At 41.7% G+C, this 24,764-nt stretch overlaps 2 protein-coding genes across 2 annotated transcripts; both read left to right on the top strand.

Moving 5' to 3' along the window:
• The first annotated feature begins 1,202 nt into the window (after positions 1–1,202).
• Positions 1,203–8,859, top strand: LOC102790128 (H-2 class II histocompatibility antigen, E-S beta chain-like). Its single transcript, XM_087838682.1, has 8 exons — positions 1,203–1,266; positions 4,954–5,226; positions 5,916–6,129; positions 6,720–6,787; positions 6,871–6,978; positions 7,303–7,449; positions 8,006–8,111; positions 8,308–8,859. Exons 1-8 carry the CDS (start codon positions 1,212–1,214, stop codon positions 8,327–8,329), a joined length of 993 nt encoding a protein of 330 aa, XP_087694808.1. The 5' UTR covers positions 1,203–1,211; the 3' UTR covers positions 8,330–8,859.
• Positions 8,860–12,211: 3,352 nt separating this feature from the next.
• LOC102792356 (C-type mannose receptor 2-like) lies at positions 12,212–14,250 on the top strand. Its single transcript, XM_087838621.1, has 4 exons — positions 12,212–12,393; positions 12,582–12,953; positions 13,112–13,456; positions 13,904–14,250. The coding sequence occupies exons 1-4, from the start codon at positions 12,324–12,326 to the stop codon at positions 14,248–14,250; spliced, it is 1,134 nt and encodes a 377-aa protein (XP_087694747.1). The 5' UTR covers positions 12,212–12,323.
• The last annotated feature ends 10,514 nt before the right edge of the window (positions 14,251–24,764 follow it).

Here is a 24,764-nt window from a genome sequence, read left to right as displayed (position 1 = left end):
TTAATATCACTACTGACCTTTATTTCTTCTTTTAACTCATTCTAAAATTTAACTCCCGCTGCTGAAATAGACATCCTTTTCAAAGTTGTTCTTACTTTTTGTATTTCTAAATTCCACTTCCCTCTAAAATTATACCTCCCTTCTCTCTCTAAGAACCATTTACTTATTTCCATTGGGAGCATCCCTTTCCTTGCCTTATATATTATTTGCACTGTTTTAAACTTCACCAGATCCTGGAATTTTATAGCTTGCATCTTAATAAAGAGTGTGTTTGTGTGAGCCCTATACCACTCCTGATTTATTAATCTAATAGCCCTTTTCTGCGTTATGATTATAGTCTGAATATTACTTTCAGCTGTATTTCCCCAAATCTCTACACAATAACTCATGCATGGTGATAGTAAAGCACAATATAACATATACAATGTTTTCCTATCCAGAAATTGTTTTGCTTTCCCCAAGACAGCAATGCCCCGAGATAACTTTCCTTAAGTGATGTGTGATTTCCAACAGGCCTATGATCAATGATCACACCAAGAAATTTAATGGTATTATCCCTTTGTAGATATCAGAATCAGAAAGACTTTATTTATCCCCAAAGGGGCATTAAGACTAATTTCAATGTTAATGTTTTTCTTATAGTTTCCAAATAACATAAATCTGTTTTATTTAAATTTAGAGGCAATTTGTTTCTATCAAACCACTTCTTTAATATATTTAACTCCTGTGCGATCACGTCCAAAACCTGTTGCAATTCAACCATTAGACTGTATAAAGCTAGTGTAAAGGGTCAAATTCAATCAGTGAATTTACTCAGCATCATTACATCAAATATAAATGTCTGCTTCCCTTATATCTTCCCACTAACCATGAACGCCACAGCTGCTCTGTACCTGATCACTGTAAACTTCACCAAATCACAGCCAATAAACCAACAAATTGATAAAATCTCTTAGTAATGACAATAATATGAAATACTTTAACCTATTTGTGAGTTTCTGGTTTATAATTGACAACATCCATCAGGCTTCAGGTATCCAAATAGCAACACAGGGTAGCTGGAGCCTATTAAAAGGCAGGGCACATCCTGGATATTGTTATAGATTTCTTCCTGGTAACAGCTGATGCTGTGGTCATGTGACCCTGCACTCTGGTTTTTACAGCAGCTTTCAGTCAGACTGTGTCAGAGTTTGCCAGCACAACCCAGGAACATGGCTTCAAAGTTTTTATGCTTTACCCTCCTCTTCATCAACATCTGCACAGCAGGTAAGATCAATACACTAATCAAACACTCACTGCTTCAGCTATCATTAAGCTTTACAGCGTTACAGCTGGATTAATGAATTCATCCATCAGTCTACTTGATAAACTGCTGAATAAAACAAATAATTTCAGAAAGATTATTTTGCTGCTTTATTTTACTTTGCTCGTATTTAATCAATTATAAAAGTAACCTTCCTGGTCCATCAGCGGTGCCACAGGGATTTGTGTCTCCTCCTGGTCTCACACCAGGAACTATTTATATGTAAAGTAAATGTACATAAATGTTGTGTATTTAACATTTAACCCTTATTAATCCAGGTAAAAAGAGATTCAAATCTCATTTGGAAGAGAGACCTGGCATCATGGCAGTAAAAGTAAAAACATATACAACACATTACAATAATTTAAAACAAATACTATACTGCATACAAACAGGTGAAAAACTGCATTAAGAGCAACAATTAAAAACAGTCACACAGACTAAAAGAGTTATTCTCTTGTTCCTTTAAAACTGACTTAAACTCCTACAGGGTAACCATTTCTCACAATTTCAGCTCATTCTGCAGCATATTTAAAAGCCTTTTTACCTCATTCTTTTCTGATTTTCAGAACAATCAATTGTATCATATTGTAAGAACAAAGGCTGTATTGGTTATAGTTTTTACCCATATGAACACACAGATAAGAGGGAATCAGCCCAAGGAGAGCTTTATAGATAAAGACCAACAAAAAACCAAAAGAAAGTCTCCAGATATACAGGGATGGACATTTAGTAGCAGCATACAGAAAACAGTGATGTAGTCAATTTCTACAGCCAGTAATAAAAAAGAAAACACCATTGTAGACAGTCCCCAACCTCTTCAAGTACTAAGCAGGGGCATTCATGAAAAGCAGATCGCCAAAATAAAGGTAAAAAAACAAAACAAATAAAGGGTAAAAAAAACAGTTGCAAAAAGGTTTTCCTCACCAGCCTTTAAATGTGAGTTTTAAATGACAAATTCTGATCTATAATAATATTTATAAGATGTGACCATTTCAATTTCAGCCCACTGAATGGTTTTAATCTTAGGAAACCCGGGTTTTAGTTTCTAACATTCTTTGCCATTTGAGATTAACATGAGCTTGTTTTTATGGGCCTGAACATCATCAAAGGCAGCTTGAGGAAATTAAGAGTTTGTATTACTGAAGTATCTAAACTATAGATCATTGTGTCATCTGCATAAAGATCGAATGCAGCGTTTGATAAATTTTCACAAAGATTTTTTGTAGAGGGAAAAAAAAGCAATGGTCTTAATGTGAAATACTGAGTACATGTAGTTTATACAAGAGATGGGAAGTAAAAATAAAGGCAAGCCACTAGAAACAAACCACTTATGAAACAAAGTGAGAAGTGGTTAACATCTCTTCTTCTTAACTGAACTTATAAAAACAGTGAGACTCCACAGTCCCCCCCCCCCCCCCCCCCCCTTTTTTTTTAACTGTACATCTGGCTAATTCCCACACGAATGAAGCTAAATGTCAATTTATATGCAGAAGACGCTCTGATCTGTTTCCTTATTCTGCTTATTCCTATTCAGACTCTCCCTACAAACACACTATCCAGTCACACAGAGACTTTTCTGCAACATTGCATTATGACATTAGAACATCACGTGTTATTAACCAACAAAATACATTGTTTTGAAATGTTGCCACAACATACAGGTATGTCTTAAAGACATAAACTGTTCTCTTTTATTCAGACAAACTGAGGTTTTCATATTTGAACCTCAGAAAAACTTCAGAAAAATGGCATCCAACGAAAAACTGGACAGTAACACTGTGAGGACTCTTGACATTTTTAACCAGGATATATCCTTCAATGTGCATTTTACATTACAATTAACATTTATTTAACTAGCTGATTTCTCAATTGGCTGGTTGTGTTAAATTCAGAGCCCAATTTAAAATCCTTCTCCTTACGTACAAGGTCTTGAATGATCAGGCCCAACTATTAGACTTCAAAATTTTCTTTTTGCTAAAGCATATAGTTGGAGCTGGATCAGGTGACCCTGAATCCTCCCTCAGTTATGCTACAATAGGTGTAGGCTGCTGGGGGATTCCCATGTGTTTATACATCACTGGTGCATTAAATTATGTCTTCCATCTCTGTGTTTTGTCTTGTGTCTCTGTGTTCTCCTTTTTTGTTCTTCAATAACACAACCTGTCATGGCAGCGCTTCTTCCTTATCCTGGTTCTGTTGGTTGTAATTGTCTTTAAAAAAGTTTTTCTTTTCAAATGTTGCCAACTTTACTCATCTTAAGATTGTTGGGGTTACCTCTGTAATATTATAGGGCAGGGATCTCGAGGGCCGGTGTCCTACAGGTTTTAGATGTGTCCTCAATCTAACATAGCTGATTTAAATGGCTGAATTACTTCCTCAACATAGCTGTGTCCCAAAACGTAGGCTGCATCCTTCAGTGGCCACATTTGAAGGTCGATTACGTCACGGCCAGGCGACGAAGGCTGTCCCAATTCATCGACTCCTTAAAATGCAGTTGACAAATGCGTCCTCTTTTTTCACGAATTTGAAGGATGGGTTGGATGTGTCCTTTGTGGCCCACCATATCCCAGAATTCATAGCGCAACCCAGCCAATTCGAGTTTCCAACAATGACAGCTACTACTAAGTTTTAATATTACTCATATTACTCTTTCTGGGTCACAAAATAAACTTTTAACATATTTTCTGGCGAGAATGTGGGTGTGTGAACATCAAATATCTGCTTGGTTTATCAAGACATCGGATATTTGCAAAAGTGCTCCGACGTTTTCGGAGACATCTGTTACCCACCAGCTTGATAGCTAGCCAGGGTTTTCAATGGTCACTCGAGCTGGCGAGAGCAGTGGACTCCCGGCTTCATCGTTTTCAGACCCCCGCTGTCTTCGCTACTCTGGTTGAACATGATATATAAGTCACTCGGAAAACTTAAAAATGTAATTGTTTGGCTTTTTTCAGTGTTTTGTTTGTCCTGGAGTAAATCGGTTTGGCTGAGATCAAAGTTATTAGATTAGATTAGGTAAAATAAAACTTTATTAATCCATCTTGTGGTTTCCTCCGGGATTTTCACACAGCTCAATAAACGTCAAACAGAAAACTGATTAAACAGAAGTGAGAGACAGTCGAGAATTTACACCAGTGTCCTGTAATATTTTAGATAGAAAGGTGCACACGCTGAGTTTATTAAACTCCACTGACAAAGCAGTGATGCAAATCTAAAGGCTAGACCATCCAATTTCACAACCAAGCATTTCCAGCCTTCTCGATCTTCGAAGGACCCGGCCCACGTAGACCACGAAGGCCAGGTCCTTCAAAGGATGCGGCCTACGTTTTGGGACACAGCCCATATCTTGAAGTTCTCCAGAGGCCTGGTAATGAACTAATCATTTGATTCAGGTGTGTTGACACAGGATAATATCTAAAACCTGCAGGACACCGGCCCTCGAGGCCTGGAGTTCAAGACCCTTGCTATAAGGTCTGCCCTATTTTTGTGAATTGTTCTTATATATATGAAATTTAACTGGTACTCTGTTGGTGCGCTTAATGATCTAAATAAGGTGAAGCTGTAACGATCATATCATTCCAACAACATGTTCTTAAAGGTTTCCCAAACTACTATAGGAGAGTGATTCTCTGATCTTTGTGTTTCAGATGGATATGAGTGTTACTCTTCAACTCGCTGCCTGTTTAACTCCACTGAGCTAAGGGACATTGAGTTCATCACCTCATACTATTACAACAAGATAGAGTTTGTCAGGTTCAGCAGTGATGTGGGGAAGTATGTTGGATACACTGAGTTTGGTATAAAGGAGGCAGACTACTGGAACAATAATCCTGCACAGCTCGCTGCAATGAGAGCTCAGAAGGAGACGTACTGCCAACCCAACGTTGGGATCTGGTACGCAAATGTTCTTTCTAAGTCAGGTGAGTCAGTGTTTCTGTGACATCATCAGATCATCATATAAACTTCATCACACTGATGTCCTGACTGAACTCTCTGCACTTGGTTTACAGCTAACACTGCTGAAGGTTTAATCTGACACATTCAGTTAAAGCTACATGTTCTCTGTAGTTCTGTTAGTTTGACAGGAACAGTCTGACCATTTCAGGCTTGTTATATTTATAAAGTTCATCAGATCTTACTATTACAACAAGATAGAGTTTGTCAGGTTCAGCAGCGATGTGGGGAAGTTCGTTGGGTACACTGAATATGGTATAAATGAGGCAGACTACTGGAACAAAGATCAGGCAATACTCGCTCAAATGAGAGCTCAGAAGGAGACGTACTGCCAACACAACACTGACCTCTGGTACGCAAATGTTCTTTCTAAGTCAGGGGGGTCAGTGTTTCTGTGACATCATCAGATTGTCATATAAACCTCATCACATGATGCCATCATTGACAACACAACTCCTGACTGAACTCTCTGCACATAGTTTAAAGTTAACACTGCTGAAGGTTTAATCTGATACATTTAGTTAAAACTACATAATCTCTGTAGTTCTGTAGCCATTTCAGGCTTGTTATATTTATAAAGTCACTTCAGCTTTATTGTGTTGCAGTTTTAACTTTGAATGAAGTAAAAACATTCCTCCTCTTCCTGCTGTTCCAGTGAAACCATCAGTCAGACTTCACTCCACGATGGCTCCTGGTTGTCACCATCCTGCCATGTTGGTTTGCAGCGTCTATGACTTCTACCCCAAACAGATCAAAGTGAGCTGGTTGAGAAATGGACAGGAAATAACCTCTGACATCACTTCCACTGAAGAGTTTGCAAATGGTGATTGGCTCTACCAGGTCCACTCCCACTTGGAGTACATACCCAGGTGAGTCCAGGTCAAACCTGGGACCAGGACTCTTTGTTTGCCGGGACAGTCTGACCACGTGTGCCCTCTCCAGGATAATTCCACTGTCAGCACCAAACTCCTTCAGTGGTGATGTTTGAAGGGTCTAATCCTTCAGCTCAGGCTGTTAACTCTGATCTTTGTCCAAGTTTTCTTCTGTGGCTCCAGCTCACTGACTTTAGTTTGAATAACCACAACATCGTCCACAGACGCAGATATTCACAGCTCAGCCTGTGAAAGCTGTTCCCTCTTCTTCTTCCTCATTCCTGCTAAAACTGAACCCATCCGAGGTTCCAGTTTCTGCAGAGCCGAGTGTTTCAGCAGGAACTGTCTGAAAATTCAGATCAAAAACAGAAAGTCCCCAAGATTTTTTTAATATTGTTAAAAGCTTAAAACAGGAAGTTTACTGATTCGGTTATTTTAACATCTCCATAATTGATCTTTTCCACACCTTTGTGAGTCATCTCCATCATATAAAATGTGTTGCAGGTGATCAGGTAACCATCAGCTGATCACACAAATCAGATAAATCAGATAAATATCAGTGATGTTGGTTTGTGTTTGTGTTGAAGGTCTGGAGAGAAGATCTCCTGTATGGTGGAGCACGCCAGCCTGGAGGAACCACTGATTATTAACTGGGGTAAATACCAGTCTCTATCGACACACCTGTACACCTGCCCGTGTGTCCGTTCACCTGTGTGACTCTCACCTGTGTCTCTTCAGTCCCGCCCATGCCTGAAACAGAGAGACTGATCATCGTTGGAGTCGTAGGACTGATCCTGGGTCTGATCTTGTTTCTGGCTGGAGTCATCTACAGGAGGAAAAGTAGAGGTCAGATCAGCACCCACTGAAACACCAGTTTAAACCAGACTAAAACCAGTTTATCTCAGGCTAAAACCAGGTTAGATCAGATTAAAATTAATTAACACCAGACTTTAGTTGCAGCAAAGAAAAGAGAAGCTGTGACTTCCTGAAGCTGATGGAGCTCCTGAAGGCCTTCAGTTTGTCCAGGGTCAGGATAACTTGGATTGATTGGATCAGCTGGATCGTTGGGTTTAAGTTTTAAGCTTAAAACATAGAACTGTCAATGTCATGTGTATCAGTTCAGCCTGAGCCATCACCTTTGACCTTTGACCCTCGTTCTCTGTGTTGCAGATACATCTTTGGTTCACAGGTTCGGTGAGAAACAGGCAGAGGACTGGAACAAAGATGCTGCAGCTCTGAGCTTGTGGAGACCTCAGAAGGAGATGTTCTTCAAACCCGACTCTGAGCTCTGCTTCACAAATGTTCTGCCTAAGTCAGGTGACTCACTGTTTCTGTGACATCATCAGCTCATCACATGAAAGCTCAGGTGCTCACTGAGGGATCAGCTCCTGACTGAACATGGAGAATAACGTGTTCGAGAAAAAATGATTCATAATTCAACTTCATCAGTGAGACATTAAAACTGTGTGAGGGTACCTGGTGTTTCTAGATCTCAGTGAGATGTTTTCTCATGGAGAATAACATGTTCGGTGTACATGTGGAGGTTTTAACCGCCTACTGGTGTTGGCCAGAGGGGCCGATGGCGCGTTATGGCAGCCTCGCTTCTGTCAGTCTGCCCCAGGGCAGCTGTGGCTACAACCGTAGCTTGCCTCCACCAGTGCGTGAATGTGAGAGTGAATGAATAGTGGCATTGTAAAGCGCTTTGGGTGCCTTGAAAAGCGCAATATAAAAAATCCAATCCATTTTATAAAAGCACTTTAAGTGAAGACTTCTCAGCTTCTTCTTCATGTGTTCAGCTGCCAACAGCTGGCAGTTTATTATGTGTCAAATTTTCCCTTCTGTGTTCAGACTGTTTTTATTTTTTATGTTCCAGTAATGCCATTGGTCAGGCTTCACTCCATGACGCCCCCTGGTGGCCATCGTCCTGCCTTGGCGCTCTGCAGAGTCTACGACTTCTTCCCCAAGCAGCTCGAAACCAGGTGTTGCTGCAGGCTGCTTTGATTTATCCTCATGATTTATTTGAATAGATCATAAAAGATTTCTAGTATTTGTGCCGGCACATCTGCTGCTACACACCAGCAGACTGTGGGGACCAGTGTGGAGCTGTTGGTTAAAGCAACACAGGTCCTGTTCTCACGATGAGCCGTCTCCTTGTTTTCTCTCTCTGTGCCCCAGGACTGATGCTGGTTCCCAGTAGTGGATCCTGATTGTAGACCTGTAGACTCTGAGCTGGTTCTGCTTCTGTCTGACAGCTGGAAGCAAAAGCAGCAGCAGCTGGCAGCTCTGTGTTTGATCTAGGCTGTTTGAGTCAGGCTGAAACTGGACTGTGGTGGATCTACTGGAGCCTCAGTGGTGGAGTCATCATATAGTGTGTGCAGAGTGTTCTCAGAGTCTTTACAGCTGTCTGACAGCAGGAACTGCTCAGGTGAGCTGCCTCCAGGATGGACCTGGTCTGTGCTGGCCGGAGGACAGCGAGGTGTGTGCTGGGAAACTGAGTGTCTGATTGCTATGTTTGGATGTAAGGCTGGAGGGGGCGGAGCTCTGTGGGTGTTTGTGTGTGTGACTTTCCAGTGTCATCACACACACACACACACACACACACACACACACACACACACACACACACACACACACACACACAGATGTAAAGATGTAAAGATGAAACCACACTCTGAGCTGTCAGCTGTTTGTTGTATTTTCACTTCCTGATCCTTTCCTCAATAAAGCAGATTCATGTCATGTGATCGCTGTCTTCTTTCAAACACTGTAAAAGACGAAGGAATGTAGTTTTCACTCTTCGTTGTGTGTCTGTGTTTAGTTAAGCTGCTCAAAAAGAAGCACAATGTGTATCCTCTTGATGGTGTTGCTCCTGGATCATCAAACTGATGCCGGTCCAAGTGACCAATCACATTGTGGTGATGTTACAGTTTTGCAGTGTGTAAACACCATCACACAACACATCAAACTCTAATCCCAAAACCGCACTACAGCTCTGTAACCATAATAACGATCACATCCTAACCCCCAATCCTGACTATAAATCCCCCTTTTCCTGAGTGGACATCAGCAAGTTTTTTTCTTAATTGTAAAATATGACTAGTTTTTTAGTCATGATTAGTTACTTGCAAGCTGAACATAGACCAGCTTTAAGTAATTATGATGATCCAAAAAAAACCCAGTGTGGTACTTATGCTACATAGTCTTTGTGAAAGGTTAAAAATGTAGTTTTAAGACATAAATATGGATTAAAATAATAGTTAAAAAGTCAAGAGATAACGGTGATTAAATTATGGGGATTACAGTTCAGTTCATGTTTTAAAGCAAGTTAAAAAATGGACACCCCAGTAATATTTTTTGTTCAGATGCAGTTTTTATCTAATTACACTTGAAGTTTTATCAAACTGGATTCCCTAAAGATGCCACAATGCTCTCAGGAAGAATGTATTTTGCTTTATAGGGAAGCCTGCAGAATAAATCCTGTAGTTGAAGCTTTAAACAAAGTATGATCCGTGCCTCTTTATTTTATTACCCAGGTGGAGTAATTGTCCTCAAAATGACTCCTATGTAAAACACTAAAAATGATAAGATTGTTGTAAACATGTTAAAGTAAAGCATAACTTTGGAAAATGACTAAAAGTAATCAAAGTTGGTAGCTACCCTTGTTGATAGCAGGTAAAGTGAGCTTCAAGTACAGTAGCTTTGCTAATGATGCACAAATGGTATTTGTAACAGTAAGGTTAATCAGGCTCATATATCTTTTCAATTTATGTTTTTTATGTGTGTTTTGAGGTGAGACACAAATACCATTACCAATGTACACATTGTTTAATAATGGCTTTATATGAACGGTTATTTACAAGTTACTTGATATGAGTTCGAGTTTATTGTATTCAGTGATAAAAGTGATATGTTTAAAGTAACCTGAGCAAATACTGGTTTACCATAATCAGTGTGAGCAAATGTTCAGATTAGAGTGATTACTTTAGTTTTCATGTAATCTAATAAAAAATACTTTTGTCTTATTAACAAACAATAATAAATATTCAAAACAGAATGAACTGTTCATTTGTTTCTATTTATTTCTTCCTGTTAAAAGGGATTTTTTACCTTCCTAATGTCGCCAAAGTTTTATAGTGCTTTATAGTGGGTCATATGGTTATTTGGTTTTTCGCTGCATGTACACAGTAAAAAGTGTGTCAGTATTTCAGAGTAAACCTATTTTAACCTAGATAGAGTATTTACAACTCTATGAGGAGTAAACCAGCTCTAACATCAGAGTTAAAAGTCAGTGTAAAGTTTGTTAGTCACGCAGTGAAGACTTAACTCCACACAGTGTTGATTATTACCAGTCCGCAGGCGTGTGCGGCCTCAGAGCTCTAATGTGCATGGAATTTTCGCCGAAGAGCTGCCACAGTCAGGTAAGTGAAATTAACATTTCCATACTGGTAACATTGTTTAAAAGGTATTTTTAAACTAAATAGCTCTTTATAGTTTCACTGATGTCGAGTGAGGACATGTTAGCAGCGTTTACCCATAGGTTTAATGACATTCCAGTAGCTACATGCTAGCAGTTGCTAAAAGTTCAGATGTTCGTTATCTTCTCACTGCGTTAATATGAACCTAAAACATTTTAACTATGTATTTCTTCTAAATGCTGTCCATGTGTTATTATTAAACTAATTTTGGAGTAAAAATAGCTCTATAAAGTGTAATCAAATTACTCTGAACAGTGTGAATAACCCTCAGTGTTAAATATTTTTACACATTTTGTTGTTAATTTTGACACTAAATTGAGTACAATTAACACTGAAAAGTTAACACTGGCCATAGAGTAAATTTAACTCTAATTTTGAGTGGGACCAAATGTTACCTGAAGCAGAGTTAAAATCAACTCTGTAAGTGTAAAATTGACACTTGGTTTTTTACTGTGTATTATTGTAAGGTCTACGTTACAATATAAAGTACCTTGCGGCAACTGTTATGGTGATTTGGCGCTATATAAAGAAAACTGAATTCAAACCAGTGTAGTAGCTTAATTTTAAATAGCTGGTTTGAGGCTTGAAATCCTATATTGTAAATTTGGCCTGTGAAGTCATATAGATTCATGTGAGCATGAGTGGAGTGTGTCACTGTGGTGGCGATGTGTGTAGGTGTACCTGCTTTCATAGCCCTACCCTGCGCCCCCACATCAAGAAAATGTTAAACAAACAAGGAAATAATTTTTAGAAATTAGAATAAAACTTCCTGTTCCTGCTTGCTGGACAGTCCACAGTGAGGTGCTTTATGTCCTTTTTCCATAAACAAGTCCATTCATAAGCCGTATCTACACTGTGTCTTTGTGTCAGCGGGGAAATTTGTATCTTAATATTGAAATGCTGAGTACAAAGAGAGTGTGTTAGTACAGATGGTTATTTACAGTTTTATTGTAATTCCACATGAAAGACCAACACAAAGTGGTGCACACGTGAGAAGTGGAACAGAAATCATACATGATTCCAAAGATTTTTTACAAATAAATAACTGAAAAGTGGGGTGTGTGTAATTATTCAGCTTGAACATGTGACTGCTGCCTCAGTGCACACAAAAGTCTTTGAAAGGTTTTTAAGATCATGTCAGGATCAGAGCAATCCAGCGATATTGATCAGTACAGGCAGCGTTATGTTTATATTTTCAAAAATCAACAGACTCATATTCACGTTTCTGTCCATGTGCACCTCTGCTGCCATATTTGGATATTAGAAACTCCCTCTTTCTGCTTGTTGGACAGTCCAGTGTTTCTTCTTTCCAGAGCTTAATGTAAATGAGTTCATATATAACTGATATGTACACTGTGTCTTTGAGTCGGGGGGAAAAACTCTATATGTTCATATTCAAATACTGAGTACAAAGAGAGTGTGTGTTAGTACAGATGGTTATTTACTGCACAGCTGTCTGCATGAACACCAGAGAAGAACCAGATGTAAGTTTCTAACCTGCAGGCTCATTTCATGTCTGTGTACAGAGGTGCTGTGTGGACCACATTTGAACTGTTGCTTCTTTCTTCATGGACAATTTTAAACAGATGATCATTTATTAAGAATAATCATATATTTCTTACAGCAGTGTGTGATAAACTAGATATCTGTGTTTAATATAAAGTGCTGCGTGTCCATCAAACACTGAAGAGCTGCTGGATTCATTGTTTCCTCCAAATGACAGAAAAGTCATTTTCATGTGACAGAGCGACGATGCAGTGGAGTCTGTTTCTGCTTCTTCTGATGGGTGAGTGATCATTTTACCAGGGCTCCTGATTGTTTCCACCTAAAATCCTTTAGTTTGATCAGGACTCATTAAACAAATGAACTCTTACTGAGAAAATCCAGGATTGACCTGTAAACTGGACAGTTTGATGGGAACATGAGTTTCCTGCTTGTATCAGCAGATATTCAACAGTATTTCTTCTGTTTTAGGTCAGTGTGTCTTCATCACATGTCAGCTGTATGAGTACCACTTTATTAAAGAAGAGATGAGCTGGGATGAAGCACGGGCATACTGCAGAGAGAACTACACAGACCTGGCCAAAGTGTTTGACCTGACAGACATGAGAAGACTTCAAGTCTCTGCACAGAGTCAAACACAAGCCTGGATTGGACTGTACAGCGAGCCAGGAGACAACAGGAGGTGGCACTGGTCTCTGCCGGGGGAGGAATACACTGAAAATGAGACCTGTTGGGGAGATGAAGAGCCAAATGATCATAACAAACCTGAGAACTGTGTGAGGACAGAAGACAAGTGGGCAGATTTTCCATGTAGTGACAAATTTCAGTTTATCTGCTATGATGGTGAGAATATATGAACAGTAATATGATAATACAATATTTAATAATGTTATAATCTAGTTTATAATCTGTGTTATATCACATGTTCCTGAAAAAGAGATTAAAGAATGAGACAAATTAGTTGATAAAAATGTTATTTTGTTTTTCTATTGATTTGACAGAAACAATGAAAAACAACAAAACCTTTCATTTGATTGAGAGTTTTGTGACCTGGACTCAGGCTCAGAACTACTGCAGACAGCATCACACTGACCTGGCCAGTGGACTCGATCAGATATACAGTGAAGAGTTTAAGACGCTGCAGAAGTCTACAGCCTCGTGGATCGGCCTGTTCAGAGACAGCTGGAGGTGGTCAGATGGGAGTAACTTCTCTTTCAGATACTGGGACATGGACTCATTTAATGATGGACTAAACAACAGGACATGTGCTACGACTCTGTTAGGGAGATCAGGAAGATGGAGCTCTGGTGGATGTGACCAAAGAAAGCCTTTATTCTGCTATGATGGTGAGTTTACACAGATTTATCTCAGCTGTTTGTCCAATAGATAAACTGCTGGAGTCACCGAGAGGATTTAGATCAGTTATCTTTTTGTTTCTTGGTTGACTCCCTCTGAGATGTTCAATTTAACCACACTGTTTATTAAAACTGCAGACAACCTTTAATTATTAACTGCAAAACAAATTTACTGCATGTGTACAGTGAGTCTTACTCAGTGCAGACCTACTGATATTTTATATATTTAAACCTCTTCCTTCCTAACAAAGCTCTCTGTCTTTTCTCATCTTTACTATATAAATGTTCATTAGAGCTGTTCACCTATACAGTCACAGGTGTAACTGTCCTGTTGTTTTGGCCTGTTTGTCTTGTTTCTGTAAGTGTGGACGGTTCATGTCTGTCATTGTTCATAAAGCACAGCAAAGACTCAGAGCTCTTTGGGTTTTGTGGTGACAGATAACGTGATCCTGATCCAAGAAAGCAAAACCTGGGAGGAAGCCCTTTATTACTGCAGAGAGAAACACCATGATCTGGTTTCCATCACCAACCGCCAGGAGCAGGTGTGGCTCCAGGAAAAAGCAAAAAACGCCTCCACTCCTTTTGTCTGGCTGGGGCTGCGCTACACCTGCACTCTGGGCTTCTGGTTCTGGGTCACTGATGAGGTCATTCGATATAACAACTGGGACTCTAACAGCACAGTTGACGTCTGTGACATGTCTGGAGCCATAAATAGAGCAGGAGAGCAGAAGTGGGTCAGTAAGTCTGATGATAATACGTTTAATTTCTTCTGTTCAAAACACTAAAAGCACTGTAAACAGCACCAACAGCTTCTTATCTCCTTTAGGTTTTATTTAGCGCACTTTTTATTTTCCTACATCAACAAAAACTTAATTTTGTTATTGAAAAAGAATCTATTCACTATACAATGTGTAGGTTTTATTATATTGATGTTGTGGTTAAAATCTGGTGATGGTTTTATATAAAGTAATAATACATAAAGGTTATGAAGTGTTGTTAATTGAATTCACTGTTGATGAATAAACTGTTAAACCACAGTTGTTGTTTTTAATAATCAAATTACAGCATGAAACAAAGTGTTAACGTACTTTGATCAGGAAGAACTTTATAAAACTACATATCCCCCTATCCCTGTTTTAATCTTCTTATATATCTGTTAGTTTAAATTCACCAAAAATTTCGAATTTCGATGGAATGGATTTTGTTCATATTTGTGACTCGTGATTTGTTTAATGTTTATACTTATGATATGTATTCTTTGGGGTGTTTTGTTTTGAACCTTGTTCTCAGGTGTCTTACGGTTAATTCCACTCTTAGTGTTCAGCCCTCTCGTGTCCTCTGTATGTAATCCATTCATGTTTGGCTTCCTTTGTCTTGTCTGCTGTCATGTTGTCCACCTGTGTCTCATTCTCCTCAGGTGTCTCCACTTTCCCTGATCACACTTCTCTGTATATGTATGTATATGTATAGTCAACAACTAAACAGCTAGATTTTTATACCTCAGTCAGCTTCTGCATATCTGCACGTGGCTCTTCATAAGTGAGACAGCCATAGTCTCTCTCTCTCTCTCTCTCCCTCTCTCTCACACACACACTGTTATAGTCAAATTGTTGAATGTTGTCATTGTGTTTCCTAAATTTGTAAAGTCCTGGTTCAAACTGTGTGATCAAACACATTACCCCTCCCCAGCCTGTCGAGGTTTTGGGGGAAAGCTGTAGTGTTTTATCACAGACGCATCCCATGTGAAGGTTCTGTTTCTTGTGTTGTAAGCTTCCTGCTTTTATGATCCTTTTGGTGGACGAGGTCACACAAACGCACCCCCGTGACACACACACACACACACACACCATTTGAAACATGATATAAGTTTTAACTGAAGAAACAGCATCAGTGAAGAAAAACCACAGACCAGGTAAACACATCAAATAAATACAGAAGATAACAAGGCAAATTATATTAAATAATAGAAAATAATTCAAATAGGGAGTGTAAGCAGAGCAGTTGTTGAGAAGAGAGTTTTGGTTAATGATACAGTGGCAGATCCCAAATTAGCCAACAAAACAGCACAATGTCAGGAACATCACCTCTCATCGTCTGCAGTATGACTTGCCGCTGCAGTTGAAGGGCTCAAACAAAGTCTTGTGTTGTTGGTCAGTTCACTCTGAAGTCTGACTATTAACCAATGAGAACCCACAGAGTCACAGGTGCCACGCCCCTTTAAGCACTGAGAAAAGTTCCTTTTAAAGTTTTAACCATGACTTTTAACTAATGAAATTAACAAGTGACATGTACTGAACATCCTGATGCAGTCATGTGACAAGTAAGTGACTCTGGGAACTCATGACATCATTTCCAAAATGGCAGCACACCTGGGCAGTTCATGTTCCCACTTAGCCAATTTTAGAAATCTAGTTTTCTCTTAACAAAAGTACGTTTGAACCCACTCAGCATTCTTATCCTTTAATGTGTGGCTGATTTATCCTCATGACTGGAAACTAGGTTTGCAAAACCTGCTGAAACAAAGAAGCTTCCACATAGATGTTGGCACTAGTCTGATAGCTTTGGCTAAACAGCATTAAGAACTGACAACAATAATATGAACATGGTATTGATGATACATAATGTTATTTTCTGTTCTCTTTTTGCACTTTTCTTGTCATATATGTATGTCTTTACTAGTTTATTACAGAAATCTGATCTGTTTCCTGCAGCTGCAGTAGGTTGTTGAAAATACCTCTAATATAAAGCAGGATTTTTTTTTAGCATGCACATTTGTGTGATGTAAAACAAAGCTGTCAAATAATTTGTTGCTGAACCAATCCTGCAAATGTATGATGATCATGTGTTATGGAAATCCAAATAAGAACGAAATTCTGTGTTAATAAGCAAAGGCCTGTCTGGCAGATTCATTTTCAAATAAGGAATAAACAAAGTAGAAATGCTACTGGGTTCTTATGTGTTAATAGTCATGATTGCCAAATGTTGAAGCTTGTACTGAAAAACAGTTCATTACTCGAAGCTTTTCAGCACAGTCCTCTCTGGTGACATCTGGTGGACAAAAATATGAAGAACAGCTTGAAGCTACAAAATAAAATGACCTTCTTCATTATTAATGTCCACTATACAGAGTGGAGTTCACAACTCTGTCTGATATCGTGCCACCATTGTGTTGCTTTGAACATTAATTTTCTGGGGCGAAAAAATTGTTATGTTTATTTTTCTAACAAATAAATGTCATCAATAACCTTTCCTTATTTCAACATGTGCCATAGTGTGGTCTTTTTTTGCTTGTGCCACCGTGATGCTGGTAAATACAATAGATGAAAAATACATATAATATAAATATAATAATGTACAACACATTATGGAGTACGCTTCTACTCTGTGATCCTGCCTCCATGTACTTATGGAATTAACCATTGGACAGCTGGACAGGTATGTTTATAAATAGTATTATATTAGGTCAAATTTTTTATATGTATTTTAGACCCGGAGGTAGAATTGATTGTGAACTTGTAAAGTAAAAATGGCCAAGTCTGCATGTTTTCATGGAGAAAATTTCTCCTGCCTTAGAGAAAATCCTCTTACATGGAACAGAAGAAGCTGGAATGCAAAGAAAATGGTAGAGATGCAGGTATACAGTCTTCCTGGGTCCCACAGACTATCAGCTAAAAAGAATAAACAAATTAAATTGTTGCACATTTTGTAGAATAAAAATTTAAGATTATTTAAAAAATAATATAATTTTTATGTTAAATTTAAAGAGTCAAATATTTTTATTATGAAAAGCAGATTTTTGTTAAGCTATTTGAAGTTTTTTACGTTATCAGATCCAATAAACAAACAAAAAGACAAAGCAAACAACAAGAGCAGAAAGCTGTCAAACCCAACCGACTGACCAAAATCAACTCAAAATACTCCCACACATAGCATAACTGCAGAGCTGTAGCACAAGAAAAACAAGGTATGCACATGGACTTGAATCAGGACACAGGAAAACTACCAGCCGCTCACATGGACTATGATAGTAACTGTAAACTCAATGAGTGTTTTAAATCAGACCTATTTCACATTGGCTATTTTGATATCAAATGTCAGCCATCTGCATTTAAATACAGCAGAAGTTCAAGTATTAGAATTAGAAATAGGTCTTTTTTTCCTGTTGGCCGGCTGCTGTGACACGTTTGTGCTCTGATGCAGTCATTAAAATAAGAAAAACCAACCATTAAAGAGAGCTCGCTCTTGGTGCGTGGTCCTCTCTGCTGGAACAGAAGCTGATCATATCTAATGTTTGTTTCCTCAAAGCAGCACAGAGATGCTATTGGTTCAATTGATTTTGCATCAACAAACAAATTATTGAGGTGCTGAAAGCAGAAACAGTCAAATCTGCACGACTCGCAGACTTCACATGTTGGTCTTCCATTCATTACATATTTGGACACGTCAAGTTTTTTTTTGTGTTCCATGAGCTATGTTTACATTAAATGGAAACTTTTTGCAGTGTATACAGGAACACTTTGACTGACTCTGACACTGTGATAGGTTTGTAGCATAAACCTATTCGCTGGAACGTTCAAGACAATTCTACTACACAGCAAAGCAAGATACGAGTAGGCAAAGTTCTTTGTTTCTTGTATAAGAGGAAGACCAACTCGACAAACGCCGTTCCTTCGCTTGTTGCTCTCATCCGCTCCCTCATAACACTGCTCTTTTATTGAGGTTACATGAATATACATAGGTTCATTAACATATGACGTCCTACATAGGTATACATACAAACAAAGAGTACCTTGTCTGTGTGTGTGTAAGTATGTGTGTGTGTGTGTGTGTGTGTTTGGGGGGGGGGGGGGGGGGGGGGGTCAGAATGTGACCCCATAAATGACTTCCCTAAACCTGCTGGTCTGGAAGTCCAGCAGTTCATCTAAACAAAAGGCACTTAGACTAAAACAGATATACGTGTGTTTGCTATACCGTATATCAGAAGAGAAGATACAACCTTGCTAATGATCCCAAGAGGTGTGTGATCTGTGCCAGAACACTTTGGAGAGGAGTGAACGCACCCCCCTCTTCATGCTACACAGAGTTGTTACAGACCTCCTAGGATGAGAAATTCTTTCAATCTACAAATGATCATATACTTCTAAGCATAAATGACAATCCAACAATATAACTCTAACACACTGAGTCTAAACAGTCTCACTGATTCATACGGTGAGACAGTGAAGTAGTCTGAAGTGTATGACAAATCAAATATTCATTCATCATAAGGCTCTGGCAGTGATTATTATTAGAAACTGCTTTATATTAATGCAGTTTAAAAGATGTCACATTATTTCACATTTGTGGGAACAGCAGGGTGATGTGTAGCGTGCATTCACAGTATTTTTCCTTGTTTAGTGCTTTAAAAGATTTTGGCTGGTGAGGAAAATGAACTAAATTAAAGGTGGCTCGGTTCACTCTGGCACAGCTGGCTGCTGGCAGAGCTGGCACGCCACTGCAGCCCCCTCTGGCTTCTGCTCAGTGGCTACTGGGTGACCCCTCAACTGGGGCTCTCCTCAGCGCTTCCCAGGAGGGTGGCACGGATGCCCCTCCGGTGGTCCTCCTTGGGCTCTCGCACTCTGGGGCCTCTGGATATTTGGATCCTGGATCTCCTCCATGCCTGCTTCATGCCCTGGGGCGGGGCTATGGCTCTCTACATCCTCTAGCAGACCATTACATGGGGAAACCATTTGAATACAAGCACGCTGATCGACACAGGTGTGCACACGGGTGTTCACTGTTCATAGACATAAACTACACCTTTATTGGCTGCTCTTTCCAAGCACATTGTGCGCTGTCGGTCCTGCTTGCTACACAACAACATTCAATATTTACTGCTGTTTACACTTAGCTAGATTAACGTGATGGTGTTGTGTTTAGTATGTTGCTTTGGTTTTTTTTTTTTGCTTGTTTTCTCTTCTTTCTCTCTCAACAGGTGATCCTGGAGATTTTTCTTCTCTCTCTTTTTAAGTTTCACTGTCCCTCTTCCCTTCTGTTTTTCTTTTCCTTCTTCTCTCTTTCTCCCTTTCCTATCCCTCACTCATGTCTGTCCCGTCTGTAACAACTGAAAATAAAATAAAATAAATAATAACAACAAAGGTCGATCAAATGGACCAATACGACAATGCCATGATGATCCATTTGGCAAAATAAATCCATTGGGTATCCTTGTTGGTCTTCAGACAACAATTCTGACGGCTAAAGAACCAAATGGGACAGGCAAAAAAAAATGTTTATAAAAACAATCACATGTTTAAAACCTCATCTTTAATACAGAAACGTTTTACAATGCAGTTTGGAACAACCTGGAGGAGAGGCTGCTGGTGACTTTCTATAGAGCCACCATAGAGAGCATCCTAACGTACGGCATAACAACATGGTATGCAGGGTGCTCAGTTGCAGACAGGAAAGGACTGCAGAGGGTCATCAACACAGCCCAGAAGATCACTGGCTGCCCTCTGCCCAGCCTGGAGGCCATTGCGAACTCCCGATACCTCAGCAGAGCTGGCAATATCATTAAGGACTACTCTCACCCCAGTAATCAACTGTTTGAACTATTACCGTCAGGCCGACGGTACAGGTCACATAAAACCAGGACAAACAGATTCAGGGATAGCTTCTTTCCCAGAGCTATCACCATAGTAAATAAGCACAAAACAATTAAACCTGCTTAACTATACTTGCCATTGTCACTATACTATGCTGCTATTCATACTATCATTATATTATGCTGCTATTCTGTATATATTGTACTTATTTATTGTCTGAGCACTACAGTTGTTTTATTGTACTTTTTATATTTTACATTTATATTTATTTTGCATTTTGCACCAAGGGAGTGGCACTCCAATTTCGTTGTACTTGTACAATGACAATAAAGGCTATTCTATTTTGTAAACTGAAGGCATAAAAATCACTATTCTACAGTTGCATCACAAAAATCTTAAATAAAGACATACAAAAGGCTCTGAACATGCAATGCTGAGATTTACTGGAAGTCCAGAACATTTAATTATTTACTATTTAAAGGGACAGCAGCAACAACTGTAACCATATAAGAACGAGATCATTATGAACAAGTCAAAGTGTTCACAACAAAAGTGTTTAAGCCTCTTTCCCTTTTCTACATTTATCATGTTACCACGGCCACCTTAAATGTGTTTTGGGAGATTTTGTGTGATAAACCATCACAAAGTATCCCAGGACTGTAAAGTGGTATGAAAATTTCCATGGATTTCAAAAGTTTTTACGAATAAAGATCTGAAGTGTGTGTCATGCATTTACAGTCAGTCCTCTTTACAGAAGGTGGTCTTCTCTCTATGGCCTACGTGCAATTCTCTGTACTTTGGTTTGGAGAAGGCCTCTCTTTATTGTCTCCAGTCAGTCCAAAATGCAGCTGCTCGTCTGTTTACTCGCACAAAACAGAAGGAGCACATTACCTCAGTCTGGGCCTCTCTACACTGGATTCCTGTTCCTGAACAAAATCAGCATCAGCTCAAATTAGATTAATTAGATTTAGACAATTCAGGTAATTTCTTATACTGTGATGTTTATTTCCTTTCGTTCGGGTTTTAATAGCTGTCTTAGGGTGAGAGGCATGGTACACCCTGGACAGGTCACGAGTCTGTTGCAGGGTTATCACAGACAACAATTGGCACCCACACTCATGTCTAAGTATCCAATTAACTAGTAATGTAAATTAAGAAGTAAAAGGTTGATCATTTAGGTATTTCTTCAGAATTTACTGGAGCAATCGAAACACGATATTCACATCCCCTTTTCATGGACGAGTAGGTACTGATGTTTAAACCTGGGATGTAAAATCGAGTCATAGCTTCTATCACAGTTCTCCCCTGCACCACCATCACATTAAAAACTCTGTACAAATAGTAGGAAGTTATATTTAGATATTATATTTACACTTCCTCTTTCATCTTAATAGACCGTTCAAAGTTCATCCATCCATCCATCCATCTTCATCCGCTTTATCCGGGGCCGGGTCGCGGGGGCAGCAGCCTAAGCAAAGAGGCCCAGACCTCCCTCTCCCCAGCCACCTCCTCCAGCTCATCCGGGGGAACACCAAGGCGTTCCCAGGCCAGCCGAGAGATATAATCTCTCCAGCGTGTCCTGGGTCTGCCCCGGGGCCTCCTCCCGGTGGGACATGCCTGGAACACCTCACCCAGGAGGCGCCCAGGGGGCATCCTTACCAGATGCCCAAACCACCTCAGCTGGCTCCTTTCGATGTGGAGCAGCAGCGGCTCTACTCTGAGCCCCTCCCGGATGGCCGAACTTCTCACCCTATCTCTAAGGGAGATGCCAGCCACCCTTCGGAGGAAGCTCATTTCCGCCGCTTGTATCCGCGATCCCTTCTCCCATCACTCGCGAACAAGACCCCGAGATACTTGAACTCCTCCACTTGGGGCAGGACCTCATCCCCGACCCGGAGTGGGCACCCCACCCTTTTCCGGCTGAGAACCATGGCCTCAGATTTGGAGGTGCTGATCCTCATTCCCGCTGCGTCACACTCGGCTGCGAACCGCTCCAGTGCGAGCTGGAGGCCCTCACCCGATGAAGCCAACAGAACCACATCATCCGCAAAGATCAGAGATGAGATCCTGAGGCCACCAAAGCGAAAGCCCTCCGCCACTTGGCTGTGCCTAGAAATCCTGTCCATTAAAATTATGAACAGAACCGGTGACAAAGGGCAGCCCTGGCGGAGCCCATCACCCACCGGGAACGAGTCCGACTTATTGCCGGCAATGCGAACCAAGCTCTTGCAACGGTTGTATAGGGATCGAATGGCCCGTAGCAATGGGCCAGACACCCCATACTCCCGCAACACCTCCCACAGGACACCCCGAGGGACACGGTCGAATGCCTTCTCCAAGTCCACAAAACACATGTAGACTGGTTGGGCAAACTCCCATGCACCCTCAAGTATCCTCGAGAGGATGAAGAGCTGGTCCAGTGTTCCGCGACCAGGACGAAAACCGCATTGTTCCTCCTGCATCAGAGGTTCGACTAGCGGACGAACTCTCCTTTCCAGCACCCTGGCATAGACTTTCCCGGGGAGGCTGAGGAGTGTGATCCCCCTGTAGTTGGAACACACCCTCCGGTCCCCCTTCTTAAAGATGGGGACCACCACCCCGGTCTGCCAATCCACGGGTACTGCCCCTGATCTCCACGCAACATTGCAGAGGCGTGTCAACCAGGACAGCCCTACAACGTCCAGAGCCTTCAGGAACTCGGGGCGGACCTCATCAACACCAGGGGCTCTGCCACCAAGGAGTTGTTTAACTGCCTCAGTGACCTCGCCCCCAGAAATTGGCGGGTCATTCCCCTCATCCCCAGACTCTGCTTCCTCCTTGGAAGACGCGTCAGTGGGATTAAGGAGGTCCTCGAAGTATTCCTTCCACCGCCTGACAATTTTCTCAGTCGACGTCAGCAGCGCTCCGCCAGCACTATACACAGTGCAGGTAGAGCACCGCTTTCCCCTCCTGAGACGCCTGACGGTTTGCCAGAACCTCTTCGAGGCAGTCCGAAAGTCTTTTTCCATGGCCTCTCCGAACTCCTCCCACACCCGAGTTTTTGCTTCAGCCACTGCCCGAGCCGCATTCCGCTTGGCCTGTCGATACCTGTCGGCTGCCTCCGGAGTCCCACAGGCTAACCAAGCCCGATAGGACTCCTTCTTCAGCCTGGTGGCTCCCTTCACCTCTGGTGTCCACCATTTGGTTCGGGGATTACCACCACGGCAGGCACCAACCACCTTGCGGCCGCAGCTCAATGCAGCAGCTTCGGCAATGGAGGCGCTGAACATGGTCCATTCGGACTCGATGTCCCCCGCCTCCCTCGGAATGCTGTTGAAGCTCTGCCGGAGGTGTGCGTTGAAGATCTCGCGGACTGGGGCCTCTGCTAGTCGTTCCCAGCACACCCTCACTACGCGTTTAGGTGCACCAGGTCTGTCCAGCGTCCTCCCCCGCCACCTGATCCAACTCACCACCAGGTGGTGATCAGTTGACAGCTCAACCCCTCTCTTTACCCGAGTGTCCAGAACATATGGTCGCAGGTCTGGTGATACGATTACAAAATCGATCATCGACCTACGGCCTAGAGCGTCCTGGTGCCACGTGCACTTATGGACACTCTTATGTTCGAACAAGGTGTTCGTTATGGCCAAACTGTGATTAGCACAGAAGTCCAATAACAAAGCACCGCTCGGGTTCAGATCAGGGAGGCCGTTCCTCCCAATCACGCCCCTCCAGGTCTCGCTGTCGTTACCCACGTGAGCATTGAAGTCTCCCAGTAGGACAACAGAGTCTCCAGGTGGAGCACCTTCCAGCACCCCCCCCAGGGACTCTAAGAAGGCTGGGTACTCCGAACTGCCACTCGGCGCATAAGCGCAGATGACAGTCAGGACCCGTTCCCCGACCCTAAGGCGCAGGGAACAAACCCTCTCGTCCACCGGGAAAAACCCCAACGTACCGGCAGCAAGCCGAGAGGATATTAAAATACCCACCCCAGCCCGCCGCCTCTCACCAGGGGCAACTCCAGACTGAGACAGAGTCCAGCCCCTCTCCAGGAAACTGGTTCCAGAGCCCAAGCCGTGCGTAGAGGTGAGCCCGACTATATCTAGCCGGTACCTCTCAACCTCACGCACTAACTCAGGCTCCTTCCCCACCAGAGAGGTGACATTCCATGTCCCTATTGCCAGTCTTGGCAGCCGGGGGTCAGTCCGCCAGGGCCTCCGCTCCTGGCCGCCACCCGGCACACAATGCACCCGACCCCTATGGCGCCTCCTGCGGGTGGTGGGCCTGCGGGAGGATGGGCCCATGTCTCCTCTTCGGGCTGTGCCCGGCCGGGCCCCATGGACTAAGGCCCGGCCACCAGACGCTCGCCCTCGGGCACCCTCCCCGGGCCTGGCTCCAGGGCGGGGCCCCGGTAACCCTATCCCGGGCAGGGTAAACTGTTCCCTCTGTGTTTTTTTCATAGGGGTCTTCTGAATCGCTCTTTGTCTGGTCCCTCACCCAGGACCAATTTGCCATGGGAGACCCTACCAGGGGGCAAAAGCCCCCAGACAACATAGCCCCTGGGATCCCTGGGACACACAAACCCCACCACCACGATAAGGTTGCGATTCACAGAGGAGCGTTCAAAGTTCAGTGGTTTCTTTTTCCATAGCGAAATAAAAACGTGTCCTTTCATAACTCATATCTACACTGTGTGTTTGTGTCAGGGGAAAAGTCTGTATCTTAATATTGAA

Source organism: Neolamprologus brichardi, chromosome 3 (genome assembly GCF_056152115.1).
Source record: "Neolamprologus brichardi isolate AB-2024 chromosome 3, ASM5615211v1, whole genome shotgun sequence".
In the NCBI taxonomy this organism is placed as follows: domain Eukaryota; kingdom Metazoa; phylum Chordata; class Actinopteri; order Cichliformes; family Cichlidae; genus Neolamprologus; species Neolamprologus brichardi.
The sequence above is the reverse complement of the archived record's forward strand: the minus strand, read 5'-3'. Positions and strand labels throughout refer to the sequence as shown.